We start from the raw sequence: 15,800 nt of genomic DNA, 5'->3' as shown, positions 1-15,800 counted from the left end.
AGGACTAGATCCAGGACCTTTCATGGGAATGCTAGGCAAATACTTTACTACTGTGCTACACTCCCACGCACAATAATTAAGTTTAATTATCTCATAGTCATTCCCCCCCCCAAACAAATTCGTTTCCCCCAGGCCCCGCCCCTCTTAGGCCCGCCTCCTTCAGCCTCTATGATTGGCTTCCCCCTACTTCCGGCTGCTGGGTCTGGGGTGCACTCCCGCTTCCGGTGTCATGGCGGCCTGAGGTCCCGGGAGTCGGTGCGGGCGCTGCAGGCCCCTCCCTGCGGAGCGGCGGGTCCAGGCGGGGATGTGACGGCGGGCGCCGCGGGCCTGCCTGGCGCGTCGTGTCCGCTCCGGTGTCCTCGCCCCAGCCCGCACCATGGCAGGGTCCGGCTGCGCCTGGGGCGCCGAGCCGCCGCGCTTCCTGGAGGCCTTCGGGCGGCTGTGGCAGGTACAGAGCCGCCTGGGCAGCGGCTCCTCGGCCTCGGTGTATCGGGTACGCTGCTGCGGCACCCCGGGCTCGCCCCCCGGCGCCCTCAAGCAGTTCCTGCCTCCGGGAACCACCGGTGCTGCGGCCTCGGCCGCGGAGTATGGTTTCCGGAAAGAGAGGGCGGCGCTGGAGCAGTTACAGGGTCACAGGAACATCGGTAATTGTGACTGTCGCCCATCTCTTGCCCAGGTCCCGGTCCAAGCACACACGTCCTCAGCCTGGCCCCTGGCCTGTAGTCCTTTAGGTGGGAGGAGAGGATCGGGCCGCACTAATTATCATCCGATGCAGGTCCTCCCTTTTCCAGCCTCCTTTACCTTGCAGCTCTCTGAAGTACAGTGGAGGTGATTATCAGATAGCAAATGCTTAGTAGAGTCCTGTTTGCTTCGGTTTGCATCCGGCACTTAGTTGCTTTCTGCAGTAAAAGGCATGACTTTGTTAGGTAGTCATGTCTTGAGTGGAAATTTTTTGCATCCATTCCTTCCAGTAGAAAATGGAAAATATTCTAGGGCTATGGCATCCGATGGCATCCGTGACATCTAATAACACGCTAGCAATTCAGAAGATACGTATTTAGTGTGAATTTGGGAGGGGAACCTAGAAGTTACAGAAGTGTGAAATTTAGGAACACTGCATTTGCTTCAGTGAGACATTCATGACTCAGATATTTAGAGTGTAAGCTTGTATTATTGGTCATTGGTGTATGGAAACAGTCTGTGTTGTTATTTCAACAGAGAACTTATAAGTAGTTATAACTGGTTAATAAATGCCATAGATCTTGGCAAATAGAACCCATGTATAACTTGAAGGACCTTTTAAAATTATATATATATATATATATATATATATATATATATATATATATACATACATACATATATATATCACACACATGTATATATACGCATTGGCAGAAGAATTTCCTAATATATTTTTTTAAGCTTGCTAAGTGAGCTATCACTATAACCTTGGTGTTTGACAGGGAAATTTTTTGCAAGCCTCAGTACTTGTTGAGTCTCTGCATGATGACATTAGCATGTTTGCAATGTCTTGATTTTGCTTTTAATATTTAGAGCATGGAGTGCTGTTTTGAGTCAAGCAGCCTTCAATTTGTTTTCAAGGGTTGCTTAATATTATAGTTTTAAAAACAATTTTATCTTGACACCTTAAGTGCGTATTCACCTGCCCCTGAATGCTTGGTGACATGTAGGTTGAATCACTGTGCCCTGTACAGTACCTTATTTTATTTAAGTAGCCCAGTTGGCCAAAGATTTTACTTGCTGGAAAAATAGTGGAGGTTTCCTGCTTATCAAAGTTATCCTTATCTGGGGTGGGGGTGGGGGCTCAGTGGTTAAATAGAGCTTGCTGTTCTTGCAGAGGACCTGAATTTAGTTCCCACTGCTCTTGATATTTTGGGGCATACTGCCTCAGTGCCTAAAGGACACTGGGGAAATGCTTGAGGACAATTTAATTAGAGTTTAAAAGAAAAACGTCAGGGCAGGCAAGCTATAAATCTCAGCACTGCTCTGAGGAGGGGAAAATAAAAGACAAAAACATGCTGCTTGTGGTAACCCAACATGGAAGTCAAGCATGTTTGAGTGGGGAGGTGGGAGTGGTCAGGCAACCTCAAGGCCTGAAGGAGAGCTTTAGAGGAAGAGTGATTGAGAAAAGCATGGACTAACATTCCTCATACCTAGACAGGTCATTGACCCACCCAACAGAATTAACTTTTTTTTTTTCCGAGACAGGGTTTCTCTGTGTAGCCTTGGCTGTTCTGGACTCACTTTGTAGACCAGGCTGGCCTTGAACTCACAGCGATCTGCCTGCCTCTGCCTCCCGAGTGCTAGGATTAAAGGCGTGCGCTACCACCACCCTGCTTCTGGATTAACTATTATGGGAGGAGACAATGCCAAGTCTACCGAGAACAGTGGCTCTCAACCAGTGGGTGCAGACTTCTTTGGGTATTGACCAACCTTTCCACAGAAGTCATAAGCATATTAGAAATCCTGCATATCAGATGTTTACATTATAATTCATAAAAGTAGCAAAATTACAGTTATGAGATGACAAGAGAAGTAATTTTATAGTTGAAGGTCTCAACATTAGGAAGGTTGAGAACCAGTGATCCAGAGGAAAATTCAAATTTTTAGTATAACACTAGCTTTCACAGCAGTCCTGCATGTGTGTGTATGTGTGCACACATAAAAATAGAATTCTCTTTATCTTGACTATCTCAAATTTATATAGCCGAGTTCTCTACTTTCATAGTGAGTTACTATGAGTTTGGCTTTGGTTTTGATTTTTCGAGACAGGGTTTCTTTCTCTATGTAGCCTTGGCTGTCCTGGACTCACTTTGTAGACCAGGCTGGCCTCGAACTCACAGAGATCTGCCTTCCTCTGCCTCCCAAGTTGAATTTTTTTTTCTTAAGTATTGTAATTGTTTTCTTTTTCTAGTGACTTTATATGGAGTCTTTACCATACACTTCTCCCCAAATGTGCCGTCACGCTGTCTGTTGCTTGAACTCCTGGATGTCAGTGTTTCGGAGCTCCTTTTATATTCCAGTCACCAGGGCTGCTCCATGTGGATGATACAGCACTGTGCCAGGGATGTTCTGGAGGCACTTGCTTTTCTTCATCATGAGGGCTATGTCCACGCAGACCTCAAACCACGAAACATACTGTGGAGTGCAGAGAACGAGTGCTTTAAGCTTATTGACTTTGGACTCAGCTTCAAAGAAGGCAATCAGGTAAGAAATGCCTTTTCTTATCCATTATGGGTTAAAAACCTAATGGTCCAAACCAAATATTGTTTAATAACAGTGGTAGTTTAGGGACTGATGGTTCACTTCCAGAATATCAAAGTGCTCCTAATAGAGCATATTAACATTTTAATTTAACGCTTTGTGAAAGAAGGACATAAATTTGGGTCAGGTAGAAGTAGTTAGTAAGGTTCAAGAAAGCTCAGAAATTAATAAGCATACTTAGCCCTTCCTAACGCTCTTGAGAGTCTGTCAGCATTTGTTGAGTGAGTTGCTGGGTTGCTGTATGTGTTTCTTTGGTGTTGGAGTTCGTGTTCATGGCTGGTGGTGGATGTGACAGTTCAGGCAAGATTTCCTTTCTCTATGATGTATCAGGTTTTTGCAGAGTGTGTTTATCATCAGTGCATAATAGGTAAGAAATTATCTAAAAAAAAAAAAAAAGACTTCTTCTTGAGCAACTGTATGGAACAAGTCCTGCTTTTCTGTGCTAACCGTCTAGTTAAGGAACTAAAGAATTATGGTAGATAAGGACTCAAAATTATTGCATTTATTTTGTCAGTGACCTGTTGTACCCTTGAAGAACTTGTGGTAGAGATGGAAAGTCAGACGCTTCTTACTGGCTGTCATGTTTCTTGTCCTCTATAGGATGTAAAGTACATTCAGACAGACGGGTACCGAGCTCCTGAAGCAGAACTGCAGAACTGCTTGGCCCAGGCTGGCCTGCAGAGTGACACAGAGTGCACCTCAGCTGTGGATCTGTGGAGCCTCGGAATCATTTTACTGGAAATGTTCTCAGGAATGAAACTGAAACATACAGTCAGATCTCAGGAATGGAAGGTAAACTGCATGAGAGTTTGCTTTGTGGCTCTTAACCAGTTTAGGAATATTTGCTTTATGATGATAGTGGGGGGTGTCGGAATCTGATTGCACCCTCTCCTTCACGTTCCCTGTATGTATTTATAGAACTTTGAGTGAGTAGCATCCCTTCAGCTTCAAATGTACTGATGATGACATTGCGTCCTCACAGCTGCTAATCTAGGTCCTGGGGTGTAGTAAGCATTTGCTGAGACATTTGACTGCACTTTCCCAAACAGGCGAGAGAAATTCCCTTTGCTGACTCAGTTAGTTATATATTACCTTTGGAAGTGTTACTCGGTGATAAGTTTAAATAATAATCTTTTAATAATGCTTTACAGGTAATAAGTGCTTTAATGCATAGTGGATATTGGCTGCTTCTGTTTTACAAGTGAAAGCCAGAGGCACAGTTGTATAATATAGCTTGTTCCAACTCACATGCCGGATTATCAGTCCTACTCCAAGCTTATTAATATTCCATAGGGTATTAACTGTCTGCACCGGCAGGTTAGCTCGTGTGGCTTTGGTATAGTAGCCACTGCTTTTGTGGCTTCTGCAGGAATATGGGTCGGGAGTTTAAACCCCTGACATTGGGATAAACTTTTCGTGTGTCTCTAGTTAGGAATTAACCATAATTACTTTTTCAAATGTATGTAAGGATTTCAGTATCCTTAGGCTTGAGGTTTGATATATAATAGTTTGAAGTTATCATTCGATCTAGTTTTAAGCAATAAGTATTTGAAATTAAATATTTTAATAATAAACATCTACCAAATAGTAGGTGACCATTATAATATAGTTTTATTGTGCTAAGCCCTGGTCACTGATTTATGGTTTAGTGATTCTTGGAAGGAATACACTAATTCTTTAGCAGGGTTGCCTTATGTTTATTTTTTGACCCCAAAAATGCTGCTGTGGGCATAAAACCAGTATCCTATTTTCTATTAATGATATTTCCAAATAGCTCACAAGCTAGGGTTTTTGTTTTATTTTGCTTTGTTTTGCTTTCCCCTTTAGTGTTACTCTGAATATGGACCAATCACTTAAATTAGCTTAGACTATGTTTAGGCCCTGTGGACTGTTATCTCCTTGGCCCAGAGCACATCAGAAATAGGTCACACTCAAATTTGTATGAAATTTGAAGGCATGACTTATAGTCATGGCATCTCAGTTATATGTCCCTTTAGGTACAGTGTTATAATCTGTTTTAGCACCTTCTGCAGAGGCAAAATTGCCAAGTGGGTATGAGCACTATTTTGAAGTCCAACTATGTCTTATTTTCACCTCCTACTCAGCTATTGCATTTACTAAGCCATTTACTTCCTGTAATATAAGAAGACAGGTGGTGTAATATCTTACAAGAGTACTAAGGCTAAAAAGGAAATGTTACATAGTTTTTAAACATAGTGTGCGGTGCATGATAAGTCCGCCTACCCTCCCCCCTCCCCTGGTGGTGCATGATGAGTAACCAGTAGACTTGTGGTGGGTGTCTGATTTTTTAGCTATTTACACAATTCTACAGTCTGAGTTAGCGTAGGACCTTGTTTCATAATGTTAGTTACATTTTTGTACCTGCTGGAAATATTTACCTTGGATCCCAGTTTCAGAGGTATTGATCCATGCTGGCAGGGAGAGCATGGCAGAGTAGTCTGCATCATGGTGGCCAGGAAGCAGGGAAGGGTCATTCTAGTGCTTGGTTGGCTGTCTCCCTTTAATCTCTCCCCAGGCCGATGAGATGGTGCCATGTGCATGCTGTGTAGGCTTTTGTCTTTTGTTAATATACTCTGGAATGTCCTAGCAAGCAAATGTAAGAGGTGCTCCTTACTAATGTCCTAAGTTGTTCTAAGTGCACAGTGAAGATTAACCATCACAGTACTCAAGGTCAGGGTACTAGTATCTGTAACTAAAGTTGTGAGTGACGTAACAAAGACGGCATTCTCGTGCTTCCTCCTTTTCCTTAATGACAGTTTGTTTTTACCTGAAACCCAACCAAGACTTATCTTTAGGCACTGTGACCCACCTATTGCATTCATGCATAAAGCTGCATCTCAGTGTAATTTCTTGAGTTTTACGCATTCGTTTTGGAGATGTTCTTAGTGCCAAGTACTGTATTTGTGCCTTTAGAAATTCATGATAAGAATCTGCATGGTGAGCCGGGCGTGGTGGTGGGAGTTTAAGGCCACCCCTGGTCTACAAAGTGAGTCCAGAACAGCCAGTGCTACACCGAGGAACCCTGTCTCAAAACAAAACAAAAAAGAAAGAAAAAGAAAAAGAAAGTCATGATAATGCAGTCTCTTCCATTAAGTTCTTGGAAGAGGTGTTACATGTTACTTACGGAACAGTGTCACATCATGGCTACTGCTTAATAAATGAAGCCAAGTTGCATAACCTAAGGAAGACTTTTCTCCCTTTTAGGCAAACAGTTCTGCTATTATTGATCACATATTTGCCAGTAAAGCAGTGGTGAATGCCGCAATTCCAGCCTATCACCTCAGAGACCTTATCAAAAGGTATGTTAGATATAGCACAACTTGCTTTGCAGACTTTTACCAGCTAAAGTTTTGGGGTTTTTTTCCCCCTTTCTTGAGTTTATTGCTATTATTATTACTGATTTGCCTAGTTATGTAGGCAGAAACTTTAGTCAGGAATTTTAGCCAGGTGAGTGGTACATACACATCTGTAATCCCAGCACTCTGGGGCAGAAAAGCAGGGGGATCTCTGTGAGTTCAAGGCCAGTGTGGTCTACAAAGAGAGTCCCAGGCCAGCCAGAGCTACATGGTGAGACCTTGTCTCAGACAGAGCAGGACAGTAGAGACAGCCTTTCTAATTCCATAGGGGCATCCTCCTGCTGGTCGTATGTGCTGTTATGGAGTCAGGCATGATGACATGTGCTGCGTGCTCAATGCTTCGGAGGCTGAGGCAGAAGAGCTGTAGTTGAGGAGATCTTGAGCTACATGTGAGCCATTGTCTCAAAGCAGCAAACAAGATGGAACACAGGTGTTTTGGTCCCATCCTGTCCCCCCTACCGCCGTGATCTGGTTCTTCTTTCTTGTTTTTGTTTTGTTTTCCCCCCTCAATCTCCATCTCTCTCCCTCTGTCTCCTTGTCTTCTCCCGTTTTGATCATTTGAGTTCTTTTCTCAAGATTTTTTTCACACTGGATTTTCCACGGACAGGTGTTTGAGCTGGCTGCTTTAGGAGGTCTTAGTTTCTGGTTTACTCTATCTGCCTTTTAAGATTTCCAAGAGGCTTGCTTGTGTTTACTTGACATAGGTGAAGAAGTCCCCTGCAGCTCCAGCTGCTGTTTTAACATTGGCTTACTTGCTTCCCAGTGATGATCTGTTGGCTTTTGTTTTGTTTTGTTTGTTTCCTGCCTTATTTTCTGTCATTTATTAGCTGTACACTTGTTTATTCTCCACTTTCTTATAAAAATGAATGCCCCTACTGTGTGAACATTACTCTTTTTTTTTTTTTTTTTTTTTTTAATGTGAACATTACTCTTATCTGTTTCTGGTGTTGCCTGTAGATTTTTACATAAACTTATTTTAACATTAGGGGACTTGGCAAGATTTAATTATCTAACCACTATCTCTGGTTTCTATTTTTGTTTTTTGTTTGTTTCTTGTCTTTAAATTGTATACCACAAACTGGGTAGTGGTGGCGAACACCTTTAATGGCAGTACCCAGGAGGCAGAGACTGGTGGATCTCTGTGAGTTCAAGAGCAGCCTGGTTTACAGAGTGAGTTCCTGGATAGCCAGAGCTATCCAGAGAAACCCTTTCTTGAAAAAAAAATAACAACAAAACAACTATGCTACCATAAACATCTGTCTGTCCCCTTCCCCAGTGTGCTATAGCATGCATACCACTTTTTTTTTTTTTTTTTGGTTTGGTTTTGGTTTTTTGAGACAGGGTTTCTCTGTGTAGCCTTGGCTGTCCTGGACTCACTTTGTAAACCAGGCTGGCCTCGAACTCACAGCGATCTGCCTGCCTCTGCCTCCTGAGTGCTGGGATTAAAGGCGTGCGCCACCAGTCCCGGTTCATCTTTTTTCTTTTTTTTTTAAAAGATATATTTATTTATTACATACACTTTCTCATGCGTATTACTTAATCATTTAATCATAGCATACTGTGTCAGAAATGCTTGATGGCTTATTGCTCTGTTGCTCAGGTGGCCTTTGTGTTCTCCACGGGGAATGGTTCAGCTAACCATGCTAATAGAGGTAGTGCTGATGTGAGCACTGACCCTTTTTTCTGGTAGTTTCCCTTTCAGAAGATTTGGCAATAATCATAATGATGCTGTTGTGTTTCAGCATGCTTCATGATGACCCAAGCAGAAGGATCCCTGCTGAGATGGCGTTGTGCAGCCCGTTCTTTAGCATTCCTTTTGGTAAGTTGTGTCTGTCTTTATTTTTCCTCCCCTCACTTGCCAGTCATTTGCCTTTATGCTCAGGCTCCTTATTTGGTCAATTCGTCAGTTTGTGGAGGATTTCCATTTAAGTATATTGCCATGGCCTTTCACAGCCCCTCATATTGAAGACCTGGTGATGCTTCCAACTCCAGTGCTCAGGCTCCTCAATGTGCTGGATGACGATTATCTCGAGAATGAAGATGAGTATGAAGGTCGGTGCTTCCCACATGATGCTGCTGTGCTTCTTCCCTGCACACAGACCGCAGCTAGTGTCTGTACAGTCCGCACTGTTCCCAAGAGTCTTCCCTTTTCTTCTAAACATACAAATTTAAAAAGACCATTGAACTCTGTGATGTCTAAAATATTAGAATATTTTGATTCATAATGTCATTTGGACTCTGACATTTCATTTTACCAAATTAACAGAGATTTACCCAATAAGATTCTGTCTTGTCTTTTTCTTTCTTTCTTTTCTTTTCTTTTCTTTTTTTTTTGAGACAGGGTTTCTCTGTGTAGCCTTGACTGTCCTGGACTGGCTTTGTAGACCAGGCTGGCCTCAAACTCACAGCGATCCACCTGCCTCCGCCTCCCAAGTGCTGGGATTAAAGGTGTGTGCCACCACGGCCCGGCAGATTCTGTCTTTTCTGTCCCTTCTCTGTGCTGTCATTTCTGCTTTATAGTGCGCGCTCTCTCTCTTTCTCTCACTTTTTTTTTTCTTTTAGCATCTCCTCTTCTTCCTCCTGTTCTTCTTCTTCTTTTTTATAAGACAGATTTTTTCTGTGTAGCCTTGGCTGTATGTATTTAAAACATTAAACGTAGACTATTAAAAGAAATTGTTAATGCACTGAATTTATATTCTCAAGCTTTATTTCCTAAGGTAAGGAAAATAACTTTATTACTTAGCTACATGTCACTGAATTCTCAAGTAATAATTGGCTGCTGTGTCATTTTATAAACAGATGTTGTAGAAGATGTGAAAGAGGAGTGTCAGAAGTACGGACCAGTGGTTTCTCTGCTTGTTCCAAAGGAAAATCCTGGCAGAGGACAAGTAAGTAAATTTGTTTATAATTGCAGGATTATTTGGAGATTTATTAAACTTCTGTATTAAATGGGTTCTGTGGGAAGTTGTACACAAACTTTTTACAGTTATAGATTATCATTACTTCCTTATCTTTTTACCTTTCTAAAAGTTTTATTGTTTGTGTGCGTACACAACCTGAGCCCTCTCACAGGCCCTCTAAAGCAAGGAAGAGAAGGAGGCGGGCAGGCACGGATGCATGCCTGCACAAGCTTAAAAGGGACGTTGGGGGGACACTTGAGATTGGAGATCATTTGTCCAGCCCTGGGGTTGATCTCCAGCATCACCAAAAATAAAATAAAATAATTAAATAAAAAGAGAAACAAACAAAAAAGACTGAAAAATAATGAATACATCACATCTTATAATACATGTGTTATAAAAGCAAAGAAAGAATATGATCTACTTTGTAGTTACTTAATTTTATGGTATATTGTAAAATAAGATACCTTATTTGCTAGTGTGATTTGATATATGTTGTAGAGCTGCAGGCCATTTGTGTTCCAGTCAAAGAGACATAACATGGGCTTTGCAAATGATGTGTTAATGTGTTGAACTTGGTTATTGATTTGAGAATAGTGGATAATCAGATAAAAACCAGAAATAGACTCATTATTCTCATTGGGTATCATATTTTAACCTTCTTTTTATATTTAGTTTAAAAGTGTACTACTGAAAGCTGCCTGTAGCCAGCATATACTTTTCATTTTATGACAAGAGAGAAGATAAAATATTAATTAATGTGTTAAATTATATATCTGATGACATAGTTGAATAATACAGATTATAACTACCCTATAGGAGGGACGCATACTCTGACAAACATTGCACATAGTTTTATCAGTAGTATTACCCCATACAATTGCATCTAAACAACCTGATAGACCATTGTATTTGCCATTTGCAAATGCTTTTATTTTCATTTAATGACACATTTTAGAGATGAGGTTTCAGAACAGCTGACAAGTATCACTTTGTCTAATTTTCTATTTTCATTTTCATGTGTGCGTGCATGCATGTGTGTGCAGCGTATATCTCTGTGCTGTGTCTATGTGTGTGTGCGTGTGGAGGCCTGAAGCTGATGTTTTGAGTCAGTCATTCCCCATTGCTTTTCCTCTTTGTTTATTGAGGCAGATCGCTTACTTAAACCTAGAGTTTGTCAATATGGCTAATCTTGTTGGCCAGCTTGTTCTAGGGAATCCCCTGTCCCTCTGCCTTCAGAAGCTGGAATTCAGACAAGCTGCCATACCTACCTGTCATTTTCCATGGGTTCTTGGGATCCAGTCTCCAGTCCTCACTGTTACAGGGCAAGCACTTTAACCAGTGAGACTTATCTCCAGTCTCCCTCTTAGCTTTATGTTTTTTGTTTTTTGTTTTTAAATTATCCTATCCAAGGGGCTGTCATCTTTTTTAAAAGATGTATGTATGTATGAATGAATGATATAGTAGTCTGCCTGCATGTGTGCCTGCAGGCCAGAAGAGGGCACCAGATATCATTATAGATGGTTGTGAGCCACCATATGGGTAGCTGGGAATTGAACTCAGAACCTTTGGAAGAGCAGCAGGTGCTCTTCACCTCTGAGCCATCTCTCCAGCCCCCACTTAATCTTTTATATATATAAAAATAAGCCAAGTTTTATCATTGGATAATCATCACATTGTCTTCAAGAATAGTTTGTAGCTTAGGAATATTTAATGGAAGGAGCAAAATTAGTACCACTTCGCCATTTTCCAATATATATAAACTCAGAAAACTCCATGAGAGGTCCAAGTTTCTTAGGTCTTGTGTTACACATCATGCTTAACAGAATACTTGTGTAAGCTAGAAGGACTAGTCATAAGTCACAGAGGGCTTGGTGTATTAATGAAGGGGCTGGCATGTGCACAGGTGAGAAGGTCCTGTACAGGCATGAAGACCTGTTTAAATCACCAGTATCAGTGTAAAAACCCAAGTGTGTTGTCATGCACCTGCAGTTCAGCACTGAGGAACTGGAAACAGGAGAATCCCTGGGGCTTGTTGGCCATCCAGTCTAGCTGGTTCACTGAAAAGCCCTGTCTTTAAAAATAAGGTAGAAAAGTGATTGAGGAAGACAGCTGTCCTCACGTGCATCTGTACAGACCGACACACAGACACACGCATGCACATGGAACTGAATTAGAAACTTTCCTTTTATATCCCACGGAAGCAAATTTAGCTAGTATTTTCAAATGAGAGAAGGGTTCTTGTGAAAGGAGAGGTGGAAATGTGTCTGAATTTGTAGGTAGATTAATTTGAGAAAAACATATAAAAGAAAATGTGTATGAGAGTTAGGCATGGTGGCACGTGCCTGCCATTTCAGCATTGAGGGCAGAGGCAGAAGAAGGAGAGTTCAAGGGAGTCTCAGCTACATAAGTCCAGATCAGCATGAATGACGTGGGACCCTGTCTGAAACAAGAAGCTGAAAGGTGAGGATCTAAGTGTGGATTTTCTTAGGATCCATTTTCACATTCCCTTCAAAAGTCTGCTCATCCGTGCTCAGATGAATTCTTGACATGAATAAGGGACCCAGTAAGCAGACGGTGGAATGAATGACTTGAAATGACTTGTTCTTGGTTATCTCACAATATGCATAGCCAGTGTGTTATTCTGGATAACATTGTGGGATGACCTCTTGGTTATGCCCTTTTGCTTTACAACGACAAAGAGAACTGAATAGTACTGTGTCCTAGCCTCTACCTCCGGAAAGAATTCAGATCCCTGGGAAGGGAGATCACGGGTTTGAACATCTTTGTTACAGTTTTGGTTTGTAGTTTGTATTAATCTTTTACTAGGCATAGTTTTCGGTGGCCTCACTCAGATGTGTCCCCATCATATGCTTGTGTGTAGCTTTCTTCAGGGTAGTGTTGCACTTGCTTTCTGGGCTCTTCGTCCTCACTCCTTGATCTTCATACAAACTTCTATGCCTTTTTCACCTAACTTGGTTTTGACAGCTCTTAAGAATTTGATAAAGTTGAGTTCTAGGAAAGTGTTTTAAACCTACTGCTATAAAGTGTGCTCAGTGTATTATCAGCATTGCCTTCAGAGCTTGTTATGAGATGTGATGGAGCAGACGCAATCAGGTGCGCTGGCTGAGGGTAGAGGTACTTGTGAGCTGGTCTGATGGCCTCAGGTCTTGCAGAATCCCACAAGGTTGCAGGAGAGAACTGACTCCTGAGAGTTGTACTGTGACCTCCACACATATTTTCTCTCTCTCTCTCTCTCTCTCTGAATTAATTTTAAAGGAATTTAGACACTGAAGCCATACTTAGGACTGATGAAAGCAAGATCTGTATTTTAACAAAATCTCCAAGTGATATACAGTCATGCGTTATTTAATAACAGGAAACGTGAGAAATGTGTCTCTGTGTGATTCTTTTCTTGTGTAAACTGATACACAGCATACTTATCCTTACATGATAAAGCCTACAAAACACCTAGGCTGTGTGATGTAGTCTGATGTTGCTGGGCTACAAAACTGGGGTATTACTGTCCTGAATACTGTAAGCAACTGTAATACACTGGTAAGCACAGTAAAAAATATCAGGCAGTCTAAGTTTTCAGTTCTATTTTAATCTTGGAGACCAGTGTCTTACATGGTCTTTCATTGGTGTTGTTATGTGGCCCATGTCATAGTATACACTCAAGTTGAGAAAGCACTGATCTAAATTAAAGGCCCTGTGTGAAATGACATTGTCTTCTCTAACCTCCTTCAGGTCTTTGTTGAGTACGCAAATGCTGGCGATTCCAAAGCTGCTCAGAAGTTGCTGACTGGAAGGATGTTTGACGGGAAGTTTGTTGTGGCTACATTCTACCCGCTGAGTGCCTACAAGAGGGGATACCTATATCAAACCTTGCTTTAATCAGTAACCTAAGAACTATTTCCTGTTTCTCCTCTTCCATTTCTTGGATTATTATATTCCACAGCTGAATGCAGGAGCGCCCCTTTACCCATTTTAAAGGGTACCTTGTACATTTATTTAATCCTACTAATGTGCAGCCATTGCCCAAACAGTGACTGCATTGCAAACATTGGCACTGAGTAGGACAAGACCTCTCAGCTATACATTGAGGGGATTAGCGCACCCATGTGGGCACCCTTTATTTGTGCAGTAGGGCAGGTGCTGCTCTTTATTATGTAACCTAAAAAGATGTCATTTCATGTGGTGATGAAGCAAAGACGAGTAATTTGTCATAGTGAAAATTATTAACAAATTTGTTAGGGTTGGTGACATCACAGTGTTTGTATTGTCAGGTGTGTCCCCTTGTTATTCTAGCTGGCACTGGATGCTCAATAATGTTAAGTCATTGTCAAGCAGCAGTTACCTACCATGTTCTTAACAATGAGTTGTGAATTTTTCTAAAGGAGTACTGTAGGATTTAATATTCCTCTGAAGAAACTGCAGTGAGCCTGTCAGTGTTTTTTAAAATTACTATTAAGGCTTTTAAAATAGAAAGCGGATGCTTGATCTTGCACAATTTTTATGTCTAGTTTGTATGCTTGAGTGGGTGTGTGGGTGTAAAAGAGTAGAGAAATGTGAGTCAGTGTACTCTATAGTGTGAGTCTTGTGAGCTAATACAGTCTATCATTTCTTCCTACCTGTTTCCCACTTGAGAGACTTGGGGTCTAGGTTTCTTGAAAGTTGGTCTGACTGATAGAATGTAAATAGCAAAACAGTTCATTCCTGTAAAGTGCGGAACAAATGGAGGCTTAGACCAGCGTTGCATTACAACTCTTCAAAGTGACTGGAACAAAGAAAGTTTGGGTACGTGTAAATTATCCTGTTCATCACTCCACATTAGACCCAAGATGGGCTCTTCTGCTTTGTACTGAACCTCTTGTGATAATTGTAAAGTTTCTCCGGATGTGATTCTTTCTGTTATAATGGAAAATAGAAATGGATCAGAAAAAAGTTAGATGTACAGTAAAGGGAAAAGTACAAAGAATGTAGCTAATCATGGATCCTTTCCTCCTCTCTGCGTCCTCCCTGCTGCCCTGCCACCTTCAGCACCTTTCTCCTTTGTCTCTGTCTGCAGCTAGAGGGCAGTGTCCCAAGTCATCTGGCTTTTGACTATAAGGGAGTAAAAGAAGGTTGGGGTGTTATAAGGTGGAAGGAGAAAGGAAGAAACACTCAATTTCTAAAAGAGCCGTAGTAGTCTAACATGTCCTTGATAGAGGTGCCTGTTGTCATGAGTGTGGGCACTGGCTGACTGTGACTTGAGTATCTTGAGTGTGAATTCTTACTCTACAGGAGATTGCCTTGAAAGGTGCAAACTTACGAAACCATTGTAAAGCACTGATTATACAAGACAACCCATAATTGTACACTTGGTATGAAGTTTTTCCTATCTCCTTACCTGAATGAAAGTTTTATTTATTTATTTTTCTTTAGGAAAGAGTGTTTGTTTCCTTCCCTGCTGGCAGCCTGCTAATATAGTCTCTTGTCCATGCTATACAAGTTCCTGCAAACTGTATTAAAATTTACATTTTATAGAGGATGAATTATTTCACCCTATTCAAACATTTATTGTCCACATTTTTTAGTATAATCAAATTGCTCAGAGCTCCTTCTTAAGAAGTTTAATTTGGTAAAAGGGAATTTAATACTGATGAATTACCTACTGCTCTAATGCCATGGTCCCTGTTGTGTGCCCTTAGGAAGAATGCTCTTTCAGGGGTTCATTGGGTGGTTGGTTTTCAAGTCAAAATTGAGGAGCACAGAGTCAGTACTGTGAGGCCCTAAGCTTTCCTAAAACATAAATATTTACATGAGGAGCTGCTTCTGTGGTCATTTGTAGCAGGTCTCGACATTTCTACTGATGAATACAGGAAACAAGTGAATTCTTTTGAAGGATAGATATGGTTAGCACATGTCATAAAGAAGAGATCCTTGCAAGTACACTGCAGATAGGCTTCCAAGCTTTGTGGTGCGGCATGCTGCTAACGTTGCTGTGCTTACAGCATCATGTGAGCCTCATCACTGCGGGTGTGGTTATGCAGGTGTGCAGTGTTTGACACTGTAGACTTCCCTCAGAAGATGCTAGCTAGATTTTAAGGGTGCCAAGGAAGCAAATGATGAGCCCAAGTAATTGCATTGAGTTAAATATTTAATATTGACACCACAGAATTGAAAACAAAAGATATCCTACTATGATTTAAACTGGTGAGGGTTTTTAGCCCATTTACCAAAGAGGACAGAT

General features: G+C 41.4%; 1 protein-coding gene across 1 annotated transcript; it reads left to right on the top strand.

Moving 5' to 3' along the window:
* Positions 1-268: 268 nt before the first annotated feature.
* Positions 269-15,469, top strand: Uhmk1 (U2AF homology motif kinase 1). Its single transcript, XM_051147815.1, has 8 exons — positions 269-644; positions 2,939-3,231; positions 3,889-4,080; positions 6,514-6,608; positions 8,408-8,484; positions 8,619-8,717; positions 9,465-9,553; positions 13,316-15,469. Exons 1-8 carry the CDS (start codon positions 377-379, stop codon positions 13,460-13,462), a joined length of 1,260 nt encoding a protein of 419 aa, XP_051003772.1. The 5' UTR covers positions 269-376; the 3' UTR covers positions 13,463-15,469.
* The last annotated feature ends 331 nt before the right edge of the window (positions 15,470-15,800 follow it).

Source organism: Acomys russatus, chromosome 6 (assembly GCF_903995435.1).
Source record: "Acomys russatus chromosome 6, mAcoRus1.1, whole genome shotgun sequence".
Taxonomy (NCBI): Eukaryota; Metazoa; Chordata; class Mammalia; order Rodentia; family Muridae; genus Acomys; species Acomys russatus.
The sequence above is the reverse complement of the archived record's forward strand: the minus strand, read 5'-3'. Positions and strand labels throughout refer to the sequence as shown.

Bases quoted from the DNA above. Each gene is read 5' to 3' on its own strand.
- Uhmk1 (XM_051147815.1), top strand. From the start codon at position 377: ATGGCAGGGTCCGGCTGCGCCTGGGGCGCCGAGCCGCCGCGCTTCCTG. The intron at 645-2,938 runs GTAATTGTGACT...TTCTTTTTCTAG, and splicing joins ACAGGGTCACAGGAACATCG to TGACTTTATATGGAGTCTTT. The intron at 4,081-6,513 runs GTAAACTGCATG...TCTCCCTTTTAG, and splicing joins TCAGATCTCAGGAATGGAAG to GCAAACAGTTCTGCTATTAT.